General features: G+C 38.4%; 1 protein-coding gene across 6 annotated transcripts in view; it reads left to right on the top strand.

Moving 5' to 3' along the window:
* DOCK8 (dedicator of cytokinesis 8) overlaps positions 1-13,640 on the top strand; it is a 223,965-nt gene that overhangs the window by 74,732 nt on the left and 135,593 nt on the right. For all 6 annotated transcript variants that reach the window (XM_006192725.3, XM_032477776.1, XM_032477777.1 and 3 more), the window contains 2 exons: positions 5,058-5,233; positions 7,995-8,066. In XM_006192725.3, the coding sequence (XP_006192787.1) occupies positions 5,106-5,233; positions 7,995-8,066 (200 nt within the window). In that variant the 5' untranslated portion in view covers positions 5,058-5,105. The remainder of the gene's footprint in view (positions 1-5,057; positions 5,234-7,994; positions 8,067-13,640) is intronic.

Below are 13,640 nucleotides of genomic sequence, written 5' to 3'. Positions count from 1 at the left end.
AGTATGCTATAGATAAACCAGGAATGAGCAACAACCATTGAATTTGGCAACATAGAGATCTTTGGTGATTTTGACAAGACTTGTCTTTCATGAACAGCCAGGTCGACCGTAGGGGTAAACATGCATGAGGGTACAAGCCCAGTGCACCTGGAAGTATCAGGCCTCTTCTGCCAGCCCCACCAAAAGCAGCACGATGCATCCTTAGTGCATCGGTCTCTGAGTGCACCCAGGTCCTTTGTGATAACCTGTGTGATTTGAGTCATTATTTAACTTCTTTGTTATTCAGTATCCTTAATTGTGAACTGGTGTCCAGATTTGTTATTTTAATCTTCTACCAGTGTGCTATCTGCATACTATGTTGTGCTAAGAGCTACATAGATTAATTTTGAACTAACATGGTTCTGGTGCTGTAAGAATTTTTGATTTCAGAACAAATTGAATCCTACCTCACGTCTGGAGAACTAGCCTTTGATGTGCGTTGGGGACAAGAAAAAACTCAAACCCCCTTTATTTAAAAAATGAACATTTGGCTGTGAATAATTTAAGCTTTTAGAATATTTATAGTCTTTTGTGTATTTCTCATCTTCTATTGACCCGGTCTCTGAAAAAGTAGCTAGAAGGAAATACTGCACAAATCACTAGAGAAATGTTGAAAATTGTTTTGAGGGCAGTGACTGTCTCTCCTCGACCTAGCACTGGATTGCTCAGGACCTCAGTTAGTATTTGTTGAATGAGTGAAAGAGGGCATATTAGTCCAGGTTCGGCCGGAGCAGTGGAACCAGTGGGAGATGCATCTGCAGTATATATATTAAGGAATTGATTACAGGGAACTGGCTTACCCGCTGGTGGTGGCTGGCTAAGCAAGCTTCAAGTCCTCAGGGCAGTCAGGAAGGCAATATCAGAGCAAGCTGTAACTCCACAGGCACGAGCTGAAACTTGGAGCCCTGAACTTCCACCCGCTTTGCAAACGCATCTAACCTGCCTGCTTAAGTCAGGCCACCCAAGCTAATCTTCCTTTTGATTACTTATAGTCAACTGAAATTAGGGACTTTAATTACATTGGGAATACCCTTCACAGCAGCACCTAGATTAGTGTTTGCATCAGTAGGCATGTGTATGCTACAGAGTAGCTGCAGCCTCCCTTTTGTCCTCCAGTTCTGGCAAGAGGAAACCCTTGTAGCCCACCACATCTGGAAGAATACTAAGGGAATTCAGGGGAATGTGGTTCCACCAAGCCAAGCTGACACATTACAAAACCATCACAATCAAAGCCTGATATAGGGTGATTTGCAGTCTTAAGTGTATTTTGGTTTTTGTGGGGGGGGGGTTGCTTTTAAAAATGGGGTTTTTTGCTTGTTTTTATTTTGATTATTGAGGGTTTTTTCTCATATTATTTTAACAAATGATAGACATGATGAGATAATTCATTGTATAAGATGGCCTTGAAATTACTTTGGGTCATACCATTTAAACTAGCCTTGAGTTTACACTGACTTCAGGAGGCCACATATAGCTCAATAGCTGAGAAAATAAAAACAGTGAATTTTCATGTTTGTCTTTTAGGCTCCCGAAAGCTCAAGCCCTGCCCTAGGGACTGTCCTTACGCACCCTTTCCCAAACTTCAGCTCCTAACAAAATGTGATCTCACTGTAACTCTCTTCAGTATTTGTTTTCTCCCTTTGGTTCTCACTAATAGGCATCATGTATGTGTATGTGTGTATGTGTTGATTGCTTTGTAATAAAACCTCCTCTTGAGATTAAAACTTTCAGATAGTTTAGAGAACAGAAATCTTTTCTGGTCCCTGGTTATTATTTGATAGGCAAGAGGAACAACTTGCTCGGAGGCCTAGTTGGCAGTAATTGAAATCTCCACCCAGTTGTCAACAGCAGGACTAGTTTACATCACATTTGGAATGAAGTGTCCTCCCTTGTTAGTTTCAGCATACAAAGGGTAGGGGAAACTAGTAATTAATTACCAGCTTGTGTGTGGTGCTATCATAATACCCAATAATTCTATCATTATGGTTTATTTTTATAGTCTATTCAGTCCTGAAATAGATTCAGACCTTAAGAGTTTATGACTTTATGGTCAACTGTGTATATTGCATTTGGCCCATTGCCACACAGTTAGTGCTCAGTGATGATACTGTAATCTTTGTCATAGCTGCCTCCTCCAAAGGAAGCATCATTTTACGTGTGAAAAGGTGGCCAATTCACCATCTCATGGTTGACTCAAGATCCATGGAAAGACATGTGAGAGTAGCTGCCTTCTTCTGTACTCTTCTGTATCCCTAAGGTCCAACCCAGTGACTTGCATTTAACAGATGTTCAGCAAATAATTTCTGAATGAGGGAGTTGGCTGTCCTTTCCCTTTGGCTATCGGGCAACCTGTTGGGTAGGTAACAGGTGCCATTACAGCCAGGTTTTTTTTTTTTAATCAATTTTAGGACATGATAAGGATAATACTTTGGCTGGACCTAAATTTTTTTCTCTCTGATGACTTCACACAAATGCCATTTCTCTGTGGAAGCCTCTACTTACTAATTATTAGTGCTAGTGTCACATTCCTTCAAACTGTGCTTCAGTATGATTTTTCAGTATGTGTTTTCAATGCCTCTGCTTAAATAATTGATATTCTTCATGACAAATTTATATTTATTATTACTTTAATTAATTACTTTGCTGTTATTACTTTGAGTAGCCAGTCTCATAAGAAGTTCAGAGTAGGACTTGTAGATGTTGGTAAATAGGTTTTTTTTTTATTCTCTTCTAAACACATTTAACCTTGTGTTTTAATTATTTATGGATATCCAGATTCCCTGAAAAGCCTGCAAGAGAAAATAAAATCAGAGTAGTTAAGAACATGAGCCTGCCTAGGTTTGAATTCCAGATGGGCTACTTCCCAGCTATTGTAACCATGAGGAAATTATTAAATCTCTAGCCTTCAATGTCCTCATTTGTAAAATGAGAATAATAAAAGTGTGTGCCTCACAGAGTTCTAGTGAGGATTAAGTGAGATAATGTATATAATGACTTAGCACAACTTCTTGGCATGTAAGAGCTCGACAATTATTAGTTCAAAGGTATATACTTTACAGGAATAAGGCTGAGTATGCAGACAATGCAGTTTCTTCGTTTTGAGTTGAAGTCATTTCAGTCCTCACCTCTGAATTCTCTGTGCTGCACTGTGATAAGGTGTGGGAAAGTCCACCTTCTCCTTTGCAGGTTGGTCTTCTGTAAGACTGCAGTAGATTTTTTTGTTCTATGTGTAGAGTGGATGATGCCTGTGCTTCCCTCTGGCAGAAATCAAATGTCTCTTTGCAAACTCTGTCCCCACCTGGCTCCTACACTGGCTGATCTCTGGCTTTCTGGGCCCCTGCTGGTCCCAGTTGCTTTGTTTTGAGATGCCCTCTGTAAGGACTACGGTCCCTGTAGGAACACAGGGAAACTTCCCTGTCCTCAGTCACACCATGCTGGAGCCTTGGGGAACTAGGGGAATGCCTTTGCTCTGTGCTGCTGAGGGATGTCCTGTTGCCTTCTCTTCTGCTCCCTTTGGCCCTGCGGGCATAGGGAATTATGTGAGCCAGCCGCTTCAAGAATCTCAGCCTAGGAAGGTGTCTGTTCGCTCAGTTCTCAGCTTTGTCCTCACTCCTTCGCACATCACTCCTGTCTCCATCAGCACCAGGACCCTAAGTGGGAGGAGACAGGGCCAGCCACACTTACATGTGCCGATTTTATTGCCTCCTCCATGCGTTGTTCCTCCTCTTCCACCTGGAGCCCTTACTCTGAGTCTGGTGTATGGTTTCAGGGTGATGAAAAACCGGTTTTGTCAGCACTTTCTTTGGATTTGTCCTTGTTTCATAACAAGGCAGTACAAGTCAAGAATCCGAGGTGTTTGTTGGGCTGATGACTCCAAGTTGTCTGTCATAAATGAACACCATACAGTTATTATTATTATTATTATTATTATTATTATTATTATTATTATTATTATTATTATTATTATTACTACTACTACTACTACTACTACTACTACTACTACTGCTGCTGCTGCTACTACTACTACTACTACTACTACTACTACTACTGCTACTACTACTGCTACTACTCCTGCTACTACTCCTGCTACTACTACCACTACTACTATACATGTCAACTTGGTCTAAGTGATTCTTTTATTCCCTTATGGCAGTGGTTCCCTAAATCTAAATGGATTTCACAAGCTAGAAAAAATATTTGTCAATATTGCAAATTTTTTCTCTTATCAACTAAAGAAAATTACTTTTTAAATTACCATCTATTTCTATCATTTCTTTTATCCTCTCCCTCAACTATGGGGGGATATAACTGAAGAGCAAAAAAAAGGGATCCTTTTAGACCAAGTACATTAAGCCTTATGAAAACTCAGCCCATTACCCTTTGTTTGCTCATTTAGCTGCAGTCAGTGAAAATTTCTTCCCAACTGGCCCCAGTAAGCCCAGCAGCAATTGGAAATCACTGCCTGGGAGTGTCTCAGCCACCAAGTCTGGTTCACTGCGGGCTGTGATTACGAATGCAGTACTTTCAAGAATCAATGTATGGAGTAACTCAGGCCAAAGAAAACACCGTACCTAAATCCTCAGACAGAAGGACTGTTGAGTTTGCCTGAATTTCTATAAAATTGCCTGTAATTCACTGTTTCACTGTATTTGGGTAAACATGGCCTCAGAGAGCTTTTGCAAGAGAAATTATAAAAATGCAGCAAAGCCCTGTGATCTCATTTTGGATCTCCTCAGGAATCCTCATCAAAATGCAATTAAGCAGAGAAAAATTCTGCCTTGGGGTGTGATTTTAATTACTCATCATGTTCTGACTTGACTTTCCATGCTGCGGTTCTTTAACTTTCCATATCGCTGCTTCTGTGTGTGACAGCTCCTCTAAAGGCAGCCCCCCTCAGTTGTTTGGGAAGAGTCAAGCGCTTTGGAGAGGAGAGGGAGGGCTGGTAACACATCTTCTCTCGCCTTAGTGCTCTTACTCCAAAACCGTGTGGCAACCTCCTTTTCCTCTCCCTGCCCCAGCCTCAGTTTTATGATCCAGTGGAGCCAGTGGACTTTGAAGGACTTCTGATGACACACCTGAACAGCCTGGATGTGGAGCTTGCCCAGGAGTTGGGGGACTTCACCGAAGACGACTTGGACGTGGTCTTCACATCAAAGGAATGTCGAACTTTGCAGCCTTCTCTGCCGGAGGAAGGGTAAATGGCATTCTTAAACTGTGGATGGGATTGTGACTGTCTTGACTGTTCTCGGTAAGAAGGGAGATGCCCTTCTGGCATCTTCTGGATGTCTCTTGCAAGTAACATTATTCAGATCTATCAAGATGTGCAGGATGACTCCTGTGGTACTGTCACCCCATGTAGATAATTTTTTAACTGGTTTGAGCAGAGGCTCTGAAAAGCCACGTGGGAACTAAGCCTGCTGAAGGGCTGCAGTAGACAAAATGAACTGCTTAAGAAGAGGTAAAGAGGGCGGGCTCTGGAGCCGGACTGCCTGCAGGTCAATTTGGTGACCGTGGGTGAGTCATGTGACCTCAGGAAGCCTCAGTTCCTCCATTTGTAAAAATGCTCTTAATAATCATTGCAATGCCTCCATTCAGAAGTATTTTATTTGTTTCAATAGATGAGATTGGATTAAGTGACAAATGTAGGTTCAATCCACATTTCTTGAGCATCTACTATGTGCTGAGTACTAGGATAAAAAGATGAATGAGGCAAAGTTCCTTCATTTGGAGAAAGTTTTATCAAGTGGGAAAACAATGGGGGAGAGCCCTGTAGTGGGAATATGGGCAGAGCTGTTTAGGGCTGTTTCTATAGCAGGTTAATCGATGTGTTTACAGGTGTGGTATCAAATGATGGTATTATGTTTAGATGAAGCTCCTGTTATTTCCATAGTGTAAAAAGCAATGTCTCTTTGGAGGTTTCAGATGAACTTTCATTTGTATTCATTTGCGAAAGCAAATTAAGATTCACATCCTCCTGGACATTTTCAAACTTTTACTCTTCCCCAAAAAGCCCTGGAAAGGAGATCATGAAACACAGCCCCTGCCCTCATTACTTGGGATATTCCAGTTCCCTTTTGGATTTTATTTCATCACAGTTAAGAAGGTTGGATGACAGGGATACAGTATTTTTATGACCCTTTGCTCCTTGTTTATTTTTACTGAAGTATAGTCAGTTACAATGCATCAATTTCTGGTGTAACAATGTGCTCCTCCTTTAGAAAGTTCTCATTCACATAGGACAGCGGACCATACACTCAGCTCTAACATGCTGAAGGTACTCACTTCCCAGAAAACAAAATCATGGTGATCCTTGGGGAACATTTTTCCCTGTTGTCAGTCCATTTATTCAGATGTGACTTTTAATAGGTAACACCTATTATTGTTACCTTTGGTAGAGAATGATTTAATTTTATTTTTTGTGTAAAATTTATGGTTAATTATCTTCATATGATATCAGAATCTGGGGAAAAACTGTTTAAAATACTTACATTTAGAGGTAGGAGAATTTTTAGTTTTTTGAAAATTGATAGAAGTGGTAATTTTTTTCTTAGCATCAATTTTTGAGTAGAATATTGCCTTGCCACGAGAATCTATAACTAATATGTTATCTGTCTGATGGCTTTAAAACAACCTCTAATCATTGCCCAAAAGTCTTGTGTATACTTAAAGCCCAGGAAAGTATCATCATCATCAGAGTAAACAACAGCTGACTCCTGCTGAACCTCTGTGCCTTTTCAAGAACTTCATGTTGGGCTGTCATGGTGTAGTGGGTATAAGCCTGCACTTACAGGGAGTGCCTCGGGCCAAGTCTATGCTCTCACACTTGCTGAGTGACTTTGAGCAAGATTCTTTTTTATCTCCTTCCTCTGCAAAATGAGAATAATAATAGTGCCTGCTCTATGGAGCTGACAGCTCACTAAATTAATACCTGTAAAGTAATTGCGTCAGTGCCTAGCGCAGAGTGAACGGCGCCTAAATGTGAATTATCACAGGTAGGTTTTATTATCTGCCAGATGTTGTTCTAAGCCCTTTTCACACAATGGCTTACTTCTTCAGCTCAGCTCTCCAAAGGAGAGCACTATTCCTCTCTGCACTTAAGGTGAGGAAACTGAGGCCCAGAAGGGATGAGTGACTGGCCCAAGATCATGTAACTAATTAGGAAGGGGGCTGGGATTTGGGTAGTCAGGGCCCAGGACCACATGTCTGACTTCTACATTATTCCAGCTAAAACTAACAGCCAGCCCACGAGGTAGGTACTGTTCTTACTCTCTTTTTACAAACCATAAAATTAAAACTTATAGTATTTAGATCAATTTATCTGTAATACTAACATATTTGGGGGAAAAAAAGGCAAAAACAACCAAACCAAAAAAAAAAAAAAAAACCCCACCTTTGCTACTGTGGGGAATTAGTGATTTCTAAATTCCAGATGAAGCACTTGAAGAGTATCTCATGATACAAACCATGCAGGTGGACAAAAACCGCCCAGATTAATAATCACCAACCAAAGCCAGGGCCTGCCAGCTCCTTAAAGCACTACTCCTCTTCATGGCTTTCAAAAAGGAAAACACGCATGTCCTAACAAGTTTACACATGGGCAGAAAATATGCCCAGATTACGCCTGTCAGAGATTGGTATTTCTACATACTGTTTTGTATGTGATTATAGCTAGTTCTGCCTGTATTGTGTTGGAATGCCTTCCGGGATAGGTACAGTCTAACACAATTCTCTGTCATAAAGAAACCCACATGCCAACATGTTTGTCTCATCAAAGTGAAAATGTTATCGCCTCAGGAATACTTCAGACACTTGGAAGCAGTGGGTAAGAGTGCCCTTCACGTTCGCAGTTGACAGGGATTTGAAATCCTGCTGCTCTCCTTGGTTGTGATATAGGGGAATGCTTTGTTGTCTTTACCTGGTAGTAACATGTGTTATTTCATTTTCCACCTCATTAGGGTTGAACTAGACCCTCACGTCAGGGACTGCGTTCAGACCTATATTCGGGAGTGGCTAATTGTGAACCGGAAGTAAGTTCATTTTTTTCCCTCTTTCTCTATATATGTATTTATTTTACATTGTTAGTTTTTATCACTTATATTTTTAATTAATAAACTTTTTTAGAGCAGTTTAGGTTTATAGGAAAATTGACTAGAAAGAAGTATTGAGAATTCTTATATACCACCTGCCGCACAATCTCCCCTATTATTAACATGTTGGGGTTTTTTGGGTTTTTTGTCCCTAGTGACCATGAATATTGATTTGGGGAATTACAAATAAATTTTACCAAGCTGGCAGATTCACAAATACAAAATCCGTGAATGATGAGGATTGACTATATTTTGTATTACTCGCCTGCTCAAACAGCTCCCTACTGCCTGCCATATCAATATAAACATCACTTTCTTGCCTTTCAAGGGTCTTAATAATCTGGCCTAGTCTGTATACTAATACTTCTTTCCCTCAATTCCTGGAGCCACTCCCTGTCTCCGGGCCTGCCTCTCTTCCTCACTGTTGTGCCATGGCACCAGCTCAGTCCTCTCTCCACACCTTTGTTCTTGCTGTTTCCCCTCTGGGCGTGCACTCCCTTCTTTCATCCCTCTGCCAAATCCTACATATGGATAAAAGGTTAGAGCAAATTTCTTTTTCCTTTGTGTAGCTTTGTCTGACTAATTTATCCTTCCTTGGATGAGTCTTAGTAAGTGTGGAACCTTGGGTACGATTAATGAGCTGATATTGATACATTATTATTTACTAAAGTCCGTAGTTTACAGTAGGACTTATTTTGTGTGTTGTACATGCTGTGGCTTTGACAAATGTATTATGACGTTTATCTGCCACCAGAGTGTCGTACAGAATAGTTTTCATGGTCTTGAAAATCCCCTCTGCACTACCTTGTCGTCCCTCCCTGGCAACCACTTAATGTTTTCACTGTCTCTGTAGTTTTGCCTTGTTCCTCCATATCTTTTTGTGGCTTGATAGCTCGTTTCTTTTTTCACTGAAAAATATTCCACTGCATAGATTTGCTATAGTTTGTTTCATTCATCCATTTATTCATCCATTCACCTATCAAAGTGAGATAGTTACATTTTAAGCACAAAAAATAGAGCCGTTTTGTTTGGTTTCCATTCTGATGCATTTCCAAGGGGGTGGAATGGGGGAATTAATGAATGAAATTTAGTCACATTTAAATTTGTGACCAAGAAATAAATTACTAGCTTGCCTTCTAGTCAAAAAGGCCTTTCTCTCCTGGTTTAATTAAATGTTCTATAACATTGTCCTGAGCTTTTTGTCTGCATACTAATGACCTGGACAGTATTTTTTAATGAGAAAGATCTACACACCCTGAAATTCTCAATCTGTATGTATGTACATGTTGGGGAGCCAGCTGGGGAATGTCTGCGATGAGAGGCACACCCCATTAGAGAAACAGCAGAGGATCTGTGATGATGCATAAGTAGTTTGAAATTCTAGTGTCCTCACCTGTCCTGTACTCCAGTAAGAATGACTGTTCTATGGGATAAATGATGAAAGACTTTGGAGACTGGGTTTTATCCAGCTCCTGTAAGTGTGCCATTGAATTTGTGCTGATGTTTTTGGAGTAATGTCATGCGTACCGTTTTCAATAGCTGAGAAGGAGAAAGCTTGTACAAAGTAATTAAAGAGAAAGTTAAATGCTAATCCATCATCTGTTCTAATTCGAATGGAAAACCAAGTTTGCCAGGAAGTCAAATAAGATTATGCTTTGCTAGTAATAAATAAAAGAATTCAGAACAAGTTGTTCTCAGACTTTTAAGTATTATAGTTAGAGATACTTTCTGGATACGAAAGTTCTAAAAAAATCTGAGAAGGGACAATAAATAGAAAGGTCCATTTTACTACATTTTGTTTTTACTTTCTATTTGGACACTGCACTTTTTCATTCCTCCTGGCAATTCCCATTGGAATGTTTTTCTCTATCTTTAACAAACTTATAAGAAAAAAGAATTCTTTTTAGAATACTCGTAAAAATTTCAGAGATTATAGGGAAACAAAAAGAGAAAACACAAATCACTCAATTTCACTACAGACGGCTAACCACCATTAACATTTGATATATTGCATTTGAATCATGTTTCTTTGAATATATATTTGTATAAAAAATTAAATGAGATTATAATACTATTTTGAAGCATGCTTTTTCAATCTTCACAGTGAGTGATAATTATCCCTCTTTGCTATTAAATATTTTTCCTCAATGCAGTTTTTAGTGGTTGCATAATATATTTACACAAAAATTCAGTTTTAATGTGTAGATGATCTCTTGTTTTTCAGTGTTATACCCAAATGTCACAATATTCTTGTGTATAGTTATGATTTTTTTTTCCTTTGGAATAAATTCCTACACAAGGGATATCTGTGTCTAAGGGTATACACAAACTTAAGGATTTGGGAATAATGTATCAGAAAGATTATTAACAATATATGCAGTGAATCCTCAAGAATATTGGGTGTTATCTTTGAATAAATTTCCAGTTTTATTTGTAAAGAGGCCATCTTTTATTTGCATTTTGATTATTTAGATTGGGCATTTTTTTTCCCGTATAATTGTTGTCCTTTGGTAAGTTTTCCTTGGTGCTCTGCTTATTCATTGAATTTGTGCATCTATGTTGATGTATTTGTCTGGTCTTAATTACCTTTAGGCCTACTTTTATTTGGTAAGGATATTAACCCATTGTTTATCATATAATACAAATTCTTTATTTGGTATACTCTTTGTCTTTTAAATTTGTTTATAATTTTTTAACATTCAGAATTATTTATGTAATAAAATTTATATCGACAATTTTCCTTATGATTTATATTTTTGCTGTCATACTTAGAATTTAATTTAAAAACCTAGTGTTATTAACTAAGAATTTTGGATTGAAACGTTAATCTAGACGGTTAGGCACTTTGATCATTCCTTCTGTTCCCTTATGTTCTCTTACATGTCTCCTTTTGTGTTTATCTCTTCTATAGGAACAGTGATTGTTCATTTATTTATTCTATGCAACTCTGTGTTTTTTTATTTTCACAAAATAAAGCAATGTCTGTTTTAACTTCATTTTTGGGCAACATACTAAGGATGAGGATTGCCATTGGCCCCGTTATCTGGGTGCTTGGGTAATGGACCAGTTTGTTTTCCAAAAATAAGCTAATGGATAGGTAGATGTGTGCAACTTTGAAACTCATTGTCAGTTTCTGGCAAGCTTTGACAAGTGCTTTAATAAGGAAGCTCCTTTTTCTATCCCACTGTTTGGTACTCTGACTCTGAACATGAAGGCTACAATTCAGAGCACATACCCCTCCCAGAGATCATTCTGCCCAAGCACACACCCCTCCCAGAGATCATTCTGCCCTCTTGTGAAATATCCATAATATTTCATTAGTGGGGAGAAGCCAGTACACTATTGCCAAATGTCCTTCATCTCCCAACCCTACATACATTTTTCAGCTCAGTTTGTTTTCTACAAGTTGTTTCTACATCGTTGTAGAACGATGGTAGAAAGAGAAAAGCAAAGAAGATAATGGTTCAGTGGTTCATGTGAGTGAAACCAGGTGGAACCTGTAATAGGCTTCACAGATGAGCCATTACAGTGAAGAAGGGATATTCAGATTTCTGAATGTTACAGGCATTGACTGCGCAGGGGCTGGCAGGAAGGAAAGTACTAAGTGTCTTCTACTGAGTCCCCTTTGGGGAGAGAGTTTGGTGCCTCCTCTTTCCAGCTCCATCTGATCCACAGAGATTCTGTCTAGACTTTGACAAGAAATTATCTGTTTTGGTGAGTTTCCATTTTTTCTGTGTCTTCATAGGCCCAGGAGTCGGAATAAGACATAATAGTGGTTGCTGACTCTTTGTTAATTAGTGATTCATTAGCTCTCCTTTGAGTTTGTTATTTTATGTGTCAAATAATGTATGCTGTTTTGAAAGAAATCAAATAATACAGGAGTGTATTAAGTACAAAGCTAGTTTCTTGCCACACTATTCACTTGCTCCCTGCCCTTCTTTTCAAACCACTCTTTTTTAAAAACTATTTTTTAGATTTATTTTTCATTGCAGTAGCACTGGTTTATAACATTATATGTTTCATGTCTCCAACATTATATTTCTACTTCTATGTACCCTACAGCATGCTCTCCACCAAAATTTAGTTTCCATCTATCACCATACAGTTGATCCCCTTTACCTGTGTAGTCTTCCTTCTGCCCCTTCCCCTCTGGTAACCCCTACTCTGTTCTCTGTTTATCTATCTTTTTGTTTCTGTTTTGTTTTTTCCAACCCACTCATAATGGCATGGAGTTCACTGTGTAGCCTTCCAGAGCTCTTCATGTCCTCATACACACACATATATGAATATTTATATTTTACATGAATATTCATGTATTCAAAGCACATATGTGCAAATACATATTTTATATATATATACACATAATATAATTTTTTAATAGTGTCTTTGGCATCTTTCCATACCAGAGACCTATCACGTTCTTTCAAAATGCTGCCTAGCATTCCAGGTGTGAAGGAGTATACCATAAATTATTGACTTCTGTTCTGTTGAAGGACACTGCAGTTGTCTTGATTTTTCACAATATAAATGAGACCTCTGTGAACATGTATGCACATTTGCCCCTACACATGGGTGAGTATTTCTGGAGGTAGAAAAGGGACCAGTGCACATGATACATTCTGATAAGTATTGCCATATTCTTCTCCAGAAAAGTTGTAATAATTCACTCCATTACCAGCGGGGTATGAAACTGCCCTTTCTCCCCATATCCTTGCCAATGCTGGATATTATTGATTAAAATAAAATTTAAATTCCTCCAGTCTTATTCTAGTTACCATTTTAAACTAGAAGCTATTATACCTACTTTCATAATATTGTTTTCTCTTGCTGAGTTGTCTTCCCTTATCTGTCCTAAAATCCCAGTTAAATATATACCTACCATACAACCTGAAGTCCTACCCCTAGGTTTTACCCAAGGAAAACAAAAACCTGTGTTCACATAAAAATCTGTATGCAAATATTTATAGCAGTTTTATTTGTAATTTCCAAAAACTAGAAACCACCCAAATTGCACTCAATGGAATTAATGGATACACAAATTCTGATACATCCATGAAATGGAATACTACTCAGCAATAAATTGGAACAAATTACCAATACATGCAGTAACATAGATGAATAAGTTATACTCTGAATAAGGAAATGAGACTAAATAATATAAGATTTCAAGAGAAATATTCAGAATAATTTCTGCTTTGGGATTCTGAAGGCCAGCAAAATAACAAAATTTAAAATATAATATATATAAAGCAATAATTACATAAATCATATTATTCACAAATGTCAGTTAACAAAAATGTATTTGGGGAGACCTTTTCAAACACTTCCTCAGAAGAAATAACTATTTTAAATGTTTATGAAAATGATTTTAGTTCCAGTTGCTCTACATGTGCAAAGGGTAGTAGTAAAAAAGTAGTAGATCCATGTGTGACCAAACTTTATTTATATTACAATATTTATTTTCTGTTTTCTAACAGATCTTTGAGAGAGCCTTACATGGGATTTCACAAACCT

Source organism: Camelus ferus, chromosome 4, assembly GCF_009834535.1.
Source record: "Camelus ferus isolate YT-003-E chromosome 4, BCGSAC_Cfer_1.0, whole genome shotgun sequence".
NCBI lineage: Eukaryota > Metazoa > Chordata > Mammalia > Artiodactyla > Camelidae > Camelus > Camelus ferus.
Note: the sequence above shows the minus strand (reverse complement) of the source record. Positions and strands in the feature narration are given on the sequence as shown.